The 11833-nt window shown below is 33.8% G+C and overlaps 1 protein-coding gene across 2 annotated transcripts in view; it reads right to left on the bottom strand.

Moving 5' to 3' along the window:
- Positions 1-1934: 1934 nt before the first annotated feature.
- Positions 1935-11833, bottom strand: part of LOC117105093 (sulfotransferase 4A1-like) — a 15813-nt gene continuing 5914 nt past the window's right edge. The window contains exons 1-6 of one of the 2 annotated variants that reach the window (XM_033246125.1): positions 10651-10861; positions 7090-7304; positions 5304-5430; positions 4661-4755; positions 4235-4349; positions 1935-2713 (exon numbers count right to left, since the gene is read on the bottom strand). In XM_033246125.1, the coding sequence (XP_033102016.1) occupies positions 2601-2713; positions 4235-4349; positions 4661-4755; positions 5304-5430; positions 7090-7304; positions 10651-10822 (837 nt within the window). In that variant the 5' untranslated portion in view covers positions 10823-10861 and the 3' untranslated portion in view covers positions 1935-2600. Of the gene's footprint in view, positions 2714-4234; positions 4350-4660; positions 4756-5303; positions 5431-7089; positions 7305-10650; positions 10862-11833 lie in introns of those variants that run through there. The other variant, XM_033246124.1, reaches the window with a different exon arrangement.

Here is an 11833-nt window from a genome sequence, read left to right as displayed (position 1 = left end):
CAATTTGAAAAATTCTGGATTTTCCCCTGACTGTTTCAATACTAATAAAATAGAATTTTGCTCTACCAGTTAAAACATGTATTTGATTAAAGGGCTTTGATTTTTACAAACTAAAATAAACATAGAATTTTATATGATCAATTCATCATAAAGCAAAACATCAAGCAATGTTACGCAAAATCTATATTAAAAGATTAAAATACTTGGAAAATTGACAACCAAGTAACCAATTTGGTGGCATATCTAGGGGTGTGCACGGCCAACTCCCCACTCTCCCCCCAAAAAAATCATGTTCAAATAGTTAAAAATCACTTCAAATCACCATATATTGAGAATCAAAGCCCCCTCATCCCGTCATCGAACCCACCTCTTCACCTTTTCCCCTATCAACCCCCCATTTCAAGGCTCCTAGATACACCATTGTTTACATTTCCAAACAAGAAGACTATCCATTAGTTTATATTTACATTACCTAATTATCGTTAACATCTACATATTTATCTAGTGTTCAATGTATTTATGTACAGCATTAAATTTATTTAATCCTACAAAATACTGTATATTTTTCAAGCAATTTGCAATTCAGCGGTAAAGAAAACGGTTTTTTCATGATATATTTAATACAGGGACTTCTGAGAGATCTAATAATGAGCTTCTTCGTCTTTTCTGTACATGGGCTACTTATGTCAAGCTAAGTTTAGGGAGACAGTTATTAATACAGTAGTAACAACATAGACATTCTGGATTTGCAGGTAATGGATTATTTTCTGGGAGATTATTGCTTACTTGCAAGTGTATAGGAGAATGCACTAATATCTTATGACTTGCAGTAGACTTGGAACCCCTGCATCTACTCTAATTTCAATAGAAATATCACTTACATTCTAATCTTCCTATTAATCATCATACAGTATATATATATGACATCGGATCATGACACAACAAATGTAAATTTTACAGAAATATATTTCATCGGTTAGGTTTTTTTTTTCAGGTACCTCCATCTCAAGAGCCTTGAACATTTTTAAAGTGGATATGTGTGCTTTATTATATAAATCATATTTATTATTAACAAATATATACTCTCTAAATGAAAATTCAGGAAACACTCAAAATTTCATATAAAACATAAAACTGTTCATTAAAAAGAATAAAATAAATTATCAATTTAAATGTGACACAGATTGAAGCAATTAATGTTGGTGATTTATAGACATTTTCTAAAAATCTGTATATCTTGCAACTTTATCATTTTCAATTTTCAAAAAACACAATCTTCGACCATCATTAATTCATCAGAGGCACCCGCTGCATCAGCATCATTGGACTAATTTGCCAATCCAATCAATGTTATTTTATTATCCCAAATAGTGTTGTCTAAATGCACAATTTTGAGATTCTCTCCCTATAGACCCCCACCATTTTATTCCAGAACCATGACCAAGGCTCTAGGTGACCCATTGGTTCAGACAGCACTGAGAGACTTGTTGGACCCCTTGTAGGCAAATTTTTGGAACCACCACTGATAATGTACAAAGTATTAGCAATTACAATACTGAATTTTACTGTAGGCCTACATTATTCCTTTTCTAGAATCATCATGGGGATTAATCATCAAAATTTTAAACCTTTTCTTGCTATTTTTAGCATTTGATAACTAAATTTTTACTCTATACCTCATAAATATTAATTAGGTAATAACAACATTTCATTGGCCAATTCCACCTGGTGTGCAGTAGTTTCTCCTACCTACTTGTGCATGCCAAATTTATGCATACATCGGGAAAAACATATTACACAAAATCGACCACCACACCCCTGCCTATGTGAACCGTATGCAAACTGTGTAATTTTATCTGAAAATGCTAATGTAGAGAGATGATGTGTTGTTTAATATTTATGAGGTATAGTAAAACATGTTGGACCCCTTGTAGGCAAATTTTTGGAACCACCACTGATAATGTACAAAGTATTAGCAATTACAATACTGAATTTTACTGTAGGCCTACATTATTCCTTTTCTAGAATCATCATGGGGATTAATCATCAAAATTTTAAACCTTTTCTTGCTATTTTTAGCATTTGATAACTAAATTTTTACTCTATACCTCATAAATATTAATTAGGTAATAACAACATTTCATTGGCCAATTCTACCTGGTGTGCAGTAGTTTCTCCTACCTACTTGTGCATGCCAAATTTATGCATACATCGGGAAAAACATATTACACAAAATCGACCACCACACCCCTGCCTACGTGAACCGTATGCAAACTGTGTAATTTTATCTGAAAATGCTAATGTAGAGAGATGATGTGTTGTTTAATATTTATGAGGTATAATAAAACAAATACAACATAGTCACTATTACTACTTTATCGAAATAGTGACTATGAGGTATAGTAAAACAAATACAACATAGTCACTATTTCGATAAAGTAGTAATTCTACTTCCCTCAATGTTGGATAATTAGGACTACCTCTCTGCTTGGGGTCGGGAGGTAGTCCCAATCATAAAACACTTAGGGAAGCGAAATTCACTACTTCACCTCAAACCATTTAATTTTGTATTTGTATATTACTCTACTGTAATACAATTTCTATTGGTAGTCAAACTGAAGTGTTGACCTCTTAAGTTTCTCAGGTAAAAGTTCATCAAACTTCTCATCCATTATCACTGTGAAATAGCTCTTCCATTGCCCAACTCTGTCTTCTATAAAGAGAATAGACAATGTTTAAAATCTTATTGCAATGGAATAATTAAAAAAAATATATATATATAAAAAAAGGTAAAGTTGAAACCAGAGGCCCCTTGAATCCGCCACAGAATAAAACATTCAATTATAAAATATAGCAACACTAAAAACATTAAATACAAACTCATTCATTTCTAAAATATGAAGTCAACAAAAACTCTACCTTACAACTACTCTACCTTACAATTACTCATGTACATAAGTATAATTTACACCATTACTAATTATACTGTAAAAATCACTATCAAAGCAAGACAAAGCCATGGGCATGCATGGTTCACAAAAAAAAAAACAAAAAACAAAAAACAAAATCAAAACATTAGTGTTAATATAAAAATTGATACAATTATCATTCACTATACCATGGCAATAGTGCTAAACTATTCTTTGAAATGCACAAGATTATTTTAGTATACCTGCAAAACATAGTCTCAAATTGTTGTATCATTTTTTTGTTTATTTTTATGCTAGTTTAGGACAGAGTTTAAATTGGATTGATGATAATAGTTACGTTAATGCCTGTAGCCTAAACAGGTATATAAAACCACATTTCAACCAGTACAAATACAATTTTAAAAACACTAATTTGGTTGTGATCAAACACAAAAAAATCAATTCTTATTCATATGTTTTAAAGAGAATGATAAGAAATATGAAGAAATAACTAGCTCATTATTTATACTGCACATAGAATATAGCATAAGCTGAATGTGAAGTGTGAGGCCTATTAGAGCAACCTATTGGTTGCATTTCAGTCAGGATTGGCTGATGCCTCTTAGAAGCTTGGTTGATGCCTCATAAGATTAATAAATAAGCAAATCAATATCTCTCAATGAGTCATGGAATTTTACTCTGCATTACCTACAGCTCGGACTAAAGAACCTAAAGTGAAATCATTATGAACATTTTACAATAACAAAAGAAATGGATTAGGCCTTTTAATCAAACTGCAATGGCTATCAATATTATAACAAGTTTTGCTATACTGTACTAAGATTGTTATATCTAGTATTTTTTTTAATTTAATTAAGAGCAAAACCAATTGCTGTATTAAATTGATAATTGTTGTACTGAGGTTGTAGTGGACTTAGATTTTTGCTTAGCACAAAAAAAAAACATTAAAATTAATATTTTAGAATTATCTTGAATTTGTCTAAAATCTATGATTATGCTAATCATTTAATTTTTTTTTTAATCTATGATACTGCTAATGTTTGACTTATTATGCATGCTTGAAGAGATATTGTCAAAGATAATTTTAGAACAGAATGCTAATGTTTAAGCTTATCTCATCTTTTAAAAAATTTATTTTCCAAGCTGAATTGAAAAATTCCAAACCAGTAAATTAGCAATCATCAATGGTTTTAACCATTAAAATGTTTCAACATACCACATTTGTTGTATACAGTAGTACTCAAGTTTTGATATAGCCAGTGATGTAGTGCTTTAATAAGCAATGGAGCAATGCTAAAATTTACCTCTTTTGTTGTACTGAGATTGTGACATCCAGTAGTTTTCTAGATTTCTCACTTGTTCAGGCATCAATTGCATACCAATGAATTTTGCCAAAGTTCTTGTAAATTCCCCAAAATTCTAGTTCGACAAGAGATGAAAATTATAATAAAAGTAAACAGAGCCTAGAAAAACAATCCTTGCAAATAAGGCAATGTAGTAAAATTTTGGCTAAATGATATACTGTTAATGATCAGTATATACTTTTTTATTAAGCCTGTAAGCCTTTTTATTATTAGCACTCCTTCTAAACCTAACAAGAAATACAATTTTGAAATAGTGGAAATACTGATTTATTTATTTACTTTGGGAAAATACGCCTTTGAAACGGCAGCACACACAAGAGTGGTGTGTTCAACTACAAAAGATGGACAAACAAACATTTTACTTACTTTTTTCATGTCCTCGTACTTGAGTATTAGTAAGTTTTCTTCCTCCTTGTGTTTCCACCAATCCAATACATGTTCAAAGTATGAGCCATACCCAACTAGATAATATGTGATAATTTATGTTAATTTTACATATTGTAAAATGATTGAATTTATTCGGTTTAAACACCAAGAATAACCCATGAAAGTCTGAAGTAAACTTATATCCAGCGGGTCCTGGTGGTGATTGGACAGACTACATATAGGAAGTCCCTACTCTTTTCCAAAGAGTGTAATGCGTTCCTTAATATGCATTATATGGCCATATTGCACACAGTACTAATAGCTTAAATGCTTCATCCATAAGACAGTTTACTTTTGAAATTTGCATTCCACCCTTCTAGCTGGAAAACAAGGAGTGCAGCAATGGAAAAAGAACAAGGGATCAAGAGATCTCCTAGTTCAGTGCACACACATGAATAACACCAGTCAAGTCCTCCTTTTGTTTGACTAGAAAGTTTATCATTATTTATGAGTTTAGTCTTAAATCAAAAAAAAAAAAAAGATCAGCTGTTTTTTAGGACACTTTTCAACAAAATATGGCTTTGGGCTTCCAATTATTACAGTATAGTGTATGACAACTAGATATTATAATATTCAAACATACGTTTATGATTAAAGAACCGGTAGAAGAATTGTGACAGGGTGCATTTGTAATTTACAATTTTCACCATTCGATGGAAGTCATAAAAAGAGCACATAACATCTTTCGGATTCCTGCACATGTATACAACCTGAAAATACAAAAATATACATTAAAAATTTAATTATTGTTATACAGTAAGTATTAATAATTTAGCACTATCTAAAATTAATTAAATTTTTCTCTCAGTAAAAAAAAATATCTACACTATTGTTTAATATCTAATTTTAATGAATCACCAAGGGTCCAAAGTGTTTTATGAGTCACAGGACTCGCATGATCTCGCACAAAGATTCCAATTTCAAATCAATGATCAAAGGCCATAAGCATTATTACCCCTGGTCATTGGATAACATCCGACAAACCAGCACAAAGTGCAACCTTCTTTGCTCCCTGAAGAATATATCTAATCGTTCGTGCGTACTCAGTACAATTATACTCCCCTAAACCATAAACTAACCAATCTCCCCAAATTCAAAATGTTTGCATGTTTTTCTTTTTGCGCTATCAACTGTCTCTTTGAATTCAGCACTGCTTTGCGTGTCACCCTACGCAGCAAAATAAAATTACTGTAGTTCCTCTGGTATAAGCCCACCCCCTACTATATACCCCATTTTATGTTCCAGCCTTTCCTCGGGCAAAAGCCAGGGTATGATTTTTGCAAATATTTGAATTTTTTTTTCACAAAGGAATTAGGTATACAGTGCCTAAAAACTGCCATTTGATTGAAAAGAGGATTCCCCAGTTAAAAGCCCACCTCCAAAAATTGGTCCAATTTTGAGTTCAAGGCGGGGGTAGAATTATAATATAAGAACTAGGATAGGTATTCTCAAAGAATTTCATCTGGTTCCATAAATATAGTAGAGAATTATCTGTTATGTTGAACCAATTAGTTGCTTACCTTAGCAATGGTTTCGGCAACAACTTTGGTCACTTTCTTCAGGCTAATTGACCCTTGATTGAATTGGGTCTTATTATTTTTTTGTGGGCTTCACTCCTTTTAGACATTCCACTTTTCATCATCTATGTAAATACTATTCAAATTACTTGCATGTTTAATTTTATGGGCTTCATTTTTTTATGACATTAAGGTGGAATATGTCTGTATTGTGATCTGGTTTCATAAAAACCAAACAATAAACAACATCTGGTAGGGCTCCTCAGAATATAATGTTGTAAACAAACGAGAACTTGCTGGTTGTAACAAAAGTAATTTTCTTTTTAAATCATAAATTAAACAAGAAATTGGGTATTGTTTAAAAGAATGTGTCAAACTGACTAATATTTGCTGGTATTGACCTAGTTACAAAAATCATGCCTATCCTAGATATCCTAGGCTTCATATTTTGTACCTAGCTGCTTGTTTCTGTGTCTGTAGTGATCAAATTTACTTCTTTGTTTTCAACAATGGTACACTCCATGGTTCAATATAATTATATAATGATATACCATAGCAATCCTGGGTTCTCCAAGATTTTTCAAAATTCAAATAACCATTGTTGTTGACCGCTATTGTCAATTATTTAATTCCACCAACAGCAATAAATCGCCATGGCCTCATCTTCATCGTCGCCATTATCATTATTAGGCCTATCCATTATTATAATCTACATTATTCATTATCATCATTATCATCATCATCATCATCATCATCATCATCATCATCATCATAATCTGTATCATCCATTACTATCTGATTTAGTAGCTAGTGATGCTGACAATCAAAAAAACCAAGAGTTGGATGACATACCTTACAGTGGGCTTCTTGCACCGCCCTGGGAAGCATACAGTACGGAAGATGTGTTTTGATGATTCTAGGGGACGGTAGGTTCTTTATAGTTTCTAAGCCTGGGTGAGGATACTCTAAGAATTGTACACCATTTTCAATAGATTCTTGACTCATATCTCCAATCCCTACTTCTGTAGAGTGCATCACAAGGTATGTTACATCTTCTAGCCAAAGACCTGACAAGACAATTATTTATAAAGACATTTAATTATGACATTATTTATGTCAGTTACATTTACCATAAATAAATGTACAAGCACTTGTTTCAAGTAAGCACCCCAACAAATATGATATTGTTTCCCTATGATCTCAAAAAATTTATGGTTTGTTCTTTTAAGAAATGTTTCTCCCAAAAGTCGATAATACTTGTAGTTTATTTGAAAAAGCTGTTCTAAAAATATTAGCAAAACAATATTAACAAAACAATTATTCTAGACTAATGCTGAATTTAATAATCACTGTGCTTGTGCAACACACCATTAATAATTTTTTGTCTTTTTTCAAAAATCTTAGCATTTATTGTTCTCTCACGAAATTTTTTTTTCCCCCAAAAGTCCAATCTTTCACCCACTGCTGTATCTCCACTGAACTCATGGGTACACTCCTTTTTTAGCTCTTCCTCTCTTTAACTCAAATTTTCACCCTCTTTTTTATTTTTCGGCTAGACTGACGGGGCGCACAGGCCTCATGGTCCTCCACTGGATCCGCGCCTGACAACACATACAAACCAATTTTTCACGGGCTGAATAAAGTTGTAACAAGTTGTGCCTGTTAAAGATGGTTTGTAGAGGACTCACTGTGGACTTACTGTACTTTCATTTTAGCACTGTCTGAAACACAAGGAGCAGTGAACACTGATGTAGTTGAACCAGGGAGCTGGTTGAACCAGGGAGCTGGTTGAACCAGGGATTCAATATCATGGTTGAGTGCACAAAAAGTGACTATGTCATGATTTCACTTACAATAAAACTGCTATTGCAGCAGATGACTGTCAACAAATCTGCACGTAGTGCATACCACAAAACAGACTAAAATGTTAATAAAGTACAACTGTATAGCTGTTGTGCTGATCTGCCTAGATTTATGAAGCAACCCTTTGAGGGGTTTTCATAAATCCAGTATTAAGAGGCAGAAGGTATGAAAAGGGAGTGTCGGCAGATTCCTATAATAATGTAACCAGGTTAATCCCAAATGTTACCCCCAAAATATAAGTCAATTAAGTTTAAACAAATACCTGACAAATAAAGGTATGTCTACATCTATCACAACATTTTAGCATGTATAATGTTATAAACCAGTTTTTACTATAATGTTTATTTAACTGCTTGTGTCGGCTTTAAAAAAAATTATTAGCTAACCATTGTTCGTTATTAAAAATGTAATTTGTCTTTCATTTGCAAGATCTTTCTAAAAATATGCTAAAAGATGTAGCAACATTCAATATTATGTATGAGGACATAATCTTGTATATATGGCATTAGTTTTTGTGCACACTGGGCTTCACAAACATAGACTGATCTAAACGTTTTCATACTTGCAAGTAGGCCAATCAACCTTGTATGGCCAAAAATTTCATACCTACAGTATATATTTTCTGTACAGTATAAAATGTTGCTAAGATTTGTAGCAATTTTATGACAGTGTGTTGTCTAATGATGTACAGGAAAATATTGAGCTTCAGAAATAATGATAAGATAGAAATATATAAATCAAATGTTTATGGTTTGTTATTATATATCAATTCTTTTTGTTCCCATCACTCATCTGAACCCTGGATAGGCTCAAATCTGTTATAGATACTACAGTGTTACATCACAATACCGTGTGATACTACTCCGTTGCTATCGGCGACACAAAATGCGTTCAAACCATTGATACCAATTTCTAATGTAATTATTAAGATGTTATATCATAATTTTTCTTTGTAAATTTTTATTGATGATTAAATGTGTGTTCGATAATTAATAATGCGAGTTTTTGTGCTTTTAGTACATTTTGATGGTACTGTATTAGGTTTTAAAATACCTATTCCAGAAAGCCTATGAAGTCATTCAGATGTAGGCCCTAATGAATGGTAACCAACATCTGGTTGACAACAGAGCACTGTAATGCATATACCTATTTTAATACACTACTTAGATAGGCTTTTCTTTTTCCATCTTGATTTCAGAGGTCAAAAACATCTTTCAATTTTTTTTCAATCATATAGTGGTGTAGACTAGTCTTTTACGAACATTTTGCTGGAAAAAGTTTTTGGATACGACGCCCCGTTATGGAGTTATGATTTTTTAAATAAATGATGTCAGAAAATCAGCCCAAAAGCTTATCTTATTTCTGTTGGTTACGCACCACTGATTGCAATGTCTGTCATTACTTCAAAATGTCTACCGATTCGTGGAAAAGGCCTATCAATGAATAATAATAATTTGCCTATCCAAATAACGTAATTTTGGCTGCCAATCTATAATATTGTGGTCAAAAAGCACATTTTGGACCATAATAAGCCATTAAAACTCTCCTGTGAACCCTATTCCAGACCAAGGCTTCATTTTCCCCTTAGCTCAGACCCCTCCATCGGACATGTTGGACGCCTTGGCAGATTTCTGGTGCCACCACAAGCCACAAGGTCGAATGTGTGGGTTCCGGAAAGTTTCATTCCCCCGTGCCCCTCCCCCCGTCTCCACCACTGTGTGCATGAAATGCAATAAACTTTATAGATATCACCTAGATAAGAATAATGTACAGCTCCTTGTTACAAGAGATAAATTAGTATAGGCCTACTGCTGCGAACAATTGCCAAAATAAATTGACACTTCTACCAAGGTCCTACCAACTGACTGGAGGTTGGTGCTCCAGTAAACGCCCTCTTTTCTTCTCTGGGATTTCCTATTCCAGACTCTGGGATTTCCTATTCCAGACCAAGGCTTCATTTTCCCCTTGGCTCAGACTCCTCCATCGGACATGTTGGACGCCTTGGCAGATTTCTGGTGCCACCACAAGCCACAAGGTCGAATGTGTGGGTTCCGGAAAGTTTCGTTCCCCCGTGCCCCCTCCCCCCGTCTCCACCACTGTGTGCATGAAATGCAATAAACTTTATAGATATCACCTAGATAAGAATAATGTACAGCTCCTTGTTACAAGAGATAAATTAGTATAGGCCTACTGCTGCGAACAATTGCCAAAATAAATTGACACTTCTACCAAGGTCCTACCAACTGACTGGAGGTTGGTGCTCCAGTAAACGCCCTCTTTTCTTCTCTGGGATTTCCCACAAATCTGCCTCACACAAACAAAAAATTACATTTTAAAGGAACAAACGCATTCCTGAATTTCATTCAACATCCTACGTCTATGTGTATTACTGTATTTTATTATTTTAGTCCAGCTAACTGGGTCTCGAAAACGACGAACATTAGTAGTACAATGGAGTACAATGCAAATAAATAATTAGGCACACCTGATCAGTGATCAGTGACTTAAGAACTGAACATGATAAAAAGATGCTCGTTGCGGATAGTTTACCTGCCCGTGGATACGAAATTACCCACACATCGTCCTCGCGAACATCAAACTCGCTGATCTCTTCCATTTTCCCCCGACAAAATGGAGGCAGACGGATGTCTTTAAACACATAATAATGCATAATATTCTCATCCGAACATGGGCTATGCAACAAACCACGGGGTGCAGCCATTTAATGCATCTGTCGATTCAAAAACCGTGTCTCTTTATTCTTCTTCGAAATTAATAATGGTCTGCTGCTTGCTTATTCTGTGCTTTGGGGGCGTTGTTTGGTTTACTGTAACCATGTGGTTGAACATACCGTAAAACCTCGAATTGAAGCCCACTGGACTTCCCCACTGGGCTTCTCGAGATGAAGTCAATCTCGAATTGAAACCCCCTATTTAGTTTGCAAAATTAGCCTCGAAAAAAGCCTGTACACTGTACATGAATTTCAGAAAACAAAATAAATTAAATACAAGCTTGGTTTATAAAGTAGTTAAAGTGATTGCCAGTTAAATACACTCCATGATACTGATTGATTGATTGACAGTGGCCTTATTTATTGTTTTACATTACAAATTCACAAAATTTTCAGCATTCATTTTGAAAAAAAATCCCCCTCTTTACTTTGCAAAAGTAGTCTCGAAAAGAAGCCCATCTTCGGAAAGGAAGCCTATCTCGAAAAGAAGCCCATCCCGCAAAGAAAAGAAGAAGCCCAGGGCTTCAATTCGAGGTTTTACGGTAGCCTACATTTGTTCATTAATTAAAATGGAATAGTTGCAACCTTTATAACTGTTCTTATGTGATGTAACTTTCAGAACTTAATTGCGTGATGTTTTGGACTTCAAATTAATTTAATGAATTTAAAATTATCGTTAGGCCTAATACATAAATTTAAGGTTTTAATTTGCTATTCCAGCTATCAACGGCTTATTATTTCACCAGCATTACGTAATATTAACAAATGTAATACTTTTGCAAAGTGCAGGAATTGTGGATTCTGTAGGTTGTCCAAGCACTTTTTTTTATCTTCTTTTATTGTTTTACAATCAACACGTAGCCTGGGCCTACCGATAACGGAATAAAATAAAAGCGATAATTTCATTGCATTTAGACTTTTTTTTTACGATTCTCGATGATGAAGTGATTGAGCCCTATGTGTGAAAAATAAGGTGATGTGAGTGGCGTCTCGTCGAGGCGT

The sequence above is a fragment of the Anneissia japonica genome, unplaced genomic scaffold, assembly GCF_011630105.1.
Source record: "Anneissia japonica isolate Jap-2015-1 unplaced genomic scaffold, ASM1163010v1 scaffold287834_len5846547_cov211, whole genome shotgun sequence".
Taxonomy (NCBI): domain Eukaryota; kingdom Metazoa; phylum Echinodermata; class Crinoidea; order Comatulida; family Comatulidae; genus Anneissia; species Anneissia japonica.
Note: the sequence above shows the minus strand (reverse complement) of the source record. Positions and strands in the feature narration are given on the sequence as shown.